The sequence below is a fragment of the Mercurialis annua genome, linkage group LG4, assembly GCF_937616625.2.
Source record: "Mercurialis annua linkage group LG4, ddMerAnnu1.2, whole genome shotgun sequence".
Lineage (NCBI taxonomy): Eukaryota > Viridiplantae > Streptophyta > Magnoliopsida > Malpighiales > Euphorbiaceae > Mercurialis > Mercurialis annua.
In genome coordinates, this window is record NC_065573.1 from 27605717 (window position 1) to 27610107 (window position 4391).

At 33.6% G+C, this 4391-nt stretch overlaps 1 protein-coding gene and 1 non-coding gene across 2 annotated transcripts; both read right to left on the reverse strand.

Moving 5' to 3' along the window:
- Positions 1-329: 329 nt before the first annotated feature.
- Positions 330-2669, reverse strand: LOC126676220 (zinc finger AN1 and C2H2 domain-containing stress-associated protein 16). The gene is made up of 2 exons (XM_050370379.2): positions 2307-2669; positions 330-1311 (listed from the first exon to the last, which is right to left on the reverse strand). The coding sequence occupies exons 1-2, from the start codon at positions 2403-2405 to the stop codon at positions 538-540; spliced, it is 873 nt and encodes a 290-aa protein (XP_050226336.1). The 5' UTR covers positions 2406-2669; the 3' UTR covers positions 330-537.
- Positions 2670-3567: 898 nt separating this feature from the next.
- On the reverse strand, positions 3568-3763 carry LOC126679632 (U2 spliceosomal RNA). Its single transcript, XR_007640921.1, has one exon. It is a non-coding gene; the product is annotated as a U2 spliceosomal RNA (small nuclear RNA).
- Between the last annotated feature and the right edge of the window lie 628 nt (positions 3764-4391).

Below are 4391 nucleotides of genomic sequence, written 5' to 3' on the forward strand. Positions count from 1 at the left end.
CTGAAATTTAATACTAATAGGCAGCGCTGCAACGATAACATCGACTATGTCATTAGGACCGAACATCCAAGCAGGAAACCGAGAAATTAAAAAATGAAACCAGACTTACTCGAATACCATTTTGAATAATCAATTAACCCAAAATAAGATCTATTAAGTGAGATTCCAACTATCGTTTTATTATCTATGACAGTTGCAGATTAGAGACAATACAAGGAAAGAAAATTGTAATATATTATTATGATCTCCAGTTTGGAAAGCCTAATATTGCAGCAATGCCACAACTGCCTATGTTTCTCAATAATCAAATGAAAATAAATACACATCTATTCATCCAATAAAATGCAATTTTAATTTTACTGTAACCAATTTACACTTTTTAGATCGACATTATGAATTGGAAGTTATAGGTTGAACCAGTAAAGCTGATTTAATGCTCAAGGTTACTGCAGCCTCAAATAAATTAGAGCAATCCATAAGGGAAAATGAAAAAATTTCAATCTGAAAATGAGCTGTCACTACGATCGTCAAAACTATCTAAGCTTTCGAGGTACCCCGATGATCCCTCTCGACATGCTCCACCAGTGCCACAGGATCACGAAAGCCTTTGCTACACTTAGGGCATACTTCTACAGGCAAGTTCATGACACGCGACTGATTCCTGCTCTTTTCATGCACCTTCTGCACATGCTCCACTAGAGTTGTAACTGACGAAAACCTTGCGCTACATTGTGGACACTCCTCCTTTAGCCCGTTGCTGCTGCTGCTGCTTGGACCGGCAACATTAGTTGCAGTCTGCCAAACTTGGGTCATCTCACTACTCAGTTTTGTCATGCCTGCTTCAGCTGAGGCTCGAACAGTTGAAGCTGCATTCCGGAAGGCTGATGCCCAGTTAGTTGAAGATGCAGCTGCAGTTTGATTTGGCTTTGATTCTTCCTTCTTACTCCTATTTAAAAGACTCAAAAATTGAAAACCCGACTCGGGTTTCTTTGGCCCAAGGCATTCATGATCAGTTCCAAATCGATGCTTCAAGCAATGGTCAATCGTGCAATCCCTGCACTTGATTGTATTTGAGAATGTAAGAACCTCCCTACAGCCACGGACAGGGCATTTTCTCTTCTTTGTGACTTTTTCATAATTTGAAGGGTCACAATCGATATCAACATGAGATTCCCAAGAGATATTTGGGTCTTCATCGGGATTTAGACGAACCCCTTTTGCACATAATGGACATATCACAACAGTAACATCCTTTCTGTCAGCTTTTGGGCAGTTGTGTTTACCATAACTTCGGTGCTCCAAACAGAACACCTAGAAACACGTCCAAGGGAAACGATGGTTAACGCAAATCAATGATTTAAACAAAAGTGTAACATGGCAAATGGCAGAAGAAAAACATGACCAATTTCGCTTCTCATTTATTTGCAGTGGCAATAGCATTATCATCATAATTTCAATGACCTTATGAGTTCTGACTTATGAGCAATGGTGCCGCATGCCACCAGTTTTCATACTAAAGAACTCGGTAAAGTCTTGGTGGTTAGGATTTATAAAGAATAAACTGATCCCAGGGGAGGTGGAAAAATTGAGGCCTTACACAACATTACCACGATTATTTTTTTCCAAACTAAAGTCATTCCTTCAGTTTTGGATTGTGATGCAATTTCCCTATGCACCAAATTTCCATGTTTCAGCTTCTAATGGACTCCAATAGAGAACAATCTTTGATGCCATGAAAGTACAATGCCAAACGGCGTGAATTTTTATGACAATAACCCATTCTTAAACTACCCTACAACTTCCAAATAGACAAAAGTTTTGACATACGAGAAAATCGTACTAAAGGGTTCTCTTAAAAAGGTCTATCACCATTCACTGTATGCATAACAACTCTAAAGCATAAATTGAGCTAAAAAGACCAGAACCTCGTGCAGCATTGAAAAAAAAAAAAACAAAAGAACGAGGCAAGCACAAACATATAATAGCAAAACTTTTAATTTTCTTGTACATTCTGATACTATCATGCTTAGAGAATTACTCCATTAGTCGAATTCTGCTAAGCTAAACAATGCTAGATGTAAGCAAAATAATTGAAACCAAAAACTAAAACAATAAGAATACCAAATTCAATGGCCCAATCAAAATCAGGTTTTGATTATACTAAATTGATCATCATCTGAGCTGAAATTATCAAAATCTAAAATCCTGAGTTGGGTCTAGTAGAATTGTCAACTAATGATCTAAAAACTTATCAAGCTTCTAATAAAAAATTCTTCCAAAAAAATAATAAAACAAGATACCCATACCTGGCTGCAACGATCGCAAGTAAAAGGCAAGAAATCGATCTGTTTGCAATCTTCTTTTGTACAATGCTTACCAAGATCTGGAAATTGGGGTGTTCCCATTTTGATAAGATAAATCCCAAAATGATTTTACTTCAAGATAGCGGTCAAATATGGGAGATTAACAAACTATGCAGAATTAAAATTTGGATAAAAATTAACAATTCTCTAATGTTTTGGGCACAAGGAATAAAAAATGAATTTTTGAGTTCCCGAATTTTGCTGCGGGAATCTGGATTTGAATGTCCGAAAGGCGAAAGGTTTTTATTTGTTTGAAGAAGTCCGCGTATATAGGAATATGACAAATTGAAACTTCTACGAAAATCAGTCTTTCTACAAGTCTCCATTTTACTTCTTTAATTTGGAGGCTTATTCTAGAACTACTTTATTTTTATTTATTTTGCCAATATTATTGTAGGCAAAAAATAATTATAACTCATCTCATACTAAATCAAAAAAAAGAAATTGAAAAACGATTTCGTCTTCTACTTTTATTTTTTGTCTACGATTGCATCTCTCAAATTTTAAACAAATTTATCCTCCGACCTTTATTTCGTATTCTCATACGATAATTCCGGCATAGGTCAACCTCGTGATCAATAAAATTTAAATTTTTATAATTACATATAGTTTAATCAATATATTTTTTTTTACACTAAATTTTAATTTTATAATAATATTTAAGTATGGTCACATGGAAGCTTGGTTTTCAGTCAAATCAATTATTTTAGGAAAAATTTATTTTCAGGTCTTTAAACTATACCTGTTTTATTTACTTGGTACTTAAACTATTTTTTTGTTCTTATATAGTCCTTCAACTTAAAAAAAAACATTTTCTAGTCTCTAATTGCCAAAAACGACGCTGTTTAGAATATCAATTTGCATTTTTAAAAATAAAGAAACAACGTCCTATTATTTAGGATTTTTCGTTTATTTGAAGGACTAGATAAGGATAAAAAAATAGTTTAAAAACCAAATAAACAATAATTTAGGGACTGAAAATGGGTTGCTCCATCATTTTATCAAATTCCTAAGTGAACATAAAATTAAAATTATTTCGTTTCAATTTGCTAATTAACTATATGACGAATTGAAGCGAAAACAATTTCAATTTTCTAAATGTAATCTTTTAGTTGCAAAAATATATCAATTATAAATTTATAATGCTTCAGACTCTAAGAAACACATATGACAGGAAATCAATCAATAATTGAAACTATTATTGGAGGGGTGCGCCTGGCCCGTGCAATAGTGCAACGCATGGGCAACGCCTGAGAACTCCAATAGCAAGCTATTGTAGCGAGTCCTCCCCCTTAAAAAATAAATTTAATATCGTGTGAGTCATTGACTCACATATCAGATATTAAACTGATAAGAACAGATACTACACTTGATCTTAGCCAAAAGGCCGAGAAAGGTATGCCTTCTCCTAACTTTCAAATCCTTTCTTATACACCTACTCTACTCTGTTACGTTTGTAATTAGCCGATGTGGGATAATATGGAACCAACCAACACATTCATCTGTTCTTTTTCTCTTGCGCATCGAGTGGGCGGGCCTTAAATTACTTGGGCTTAACCGGTTCAAACTTGCCCATCATATACATCCTGATCAATTTTAGTATCAAGGGAAAAAAAATAAAAAAATTCCAAAATAAATTAAATTAATTTTTTTGTTTAGAAATTCTTAATAGTTTTTTTTGACATAAAATTCTTAATAGTTAATACATATAGCGTTTGTGGGAGGATTGATCTCACTACCTTAACCTTAATAGATTGCTATCTAACGCAACTACTATCATTTAAGCTATAGGTTATTTGTATAATATAAATTTTTTCACTTTTGAGATAATATGCCTCCGTAGCTCACGTATTAAATTTTATACTTTAGTAGTCATTTTAGCTGTATAGAATTTGAATTCTGGAACTCATTTGATCTGCCAACCTAAAAATATATATGTTGCATGTAGGATGTATATAGAATAAAACTGAACTGAATTAAATTGACTGAAATTACTTTTTTAAGTTTTGTAGTCGAACTATATGAAAT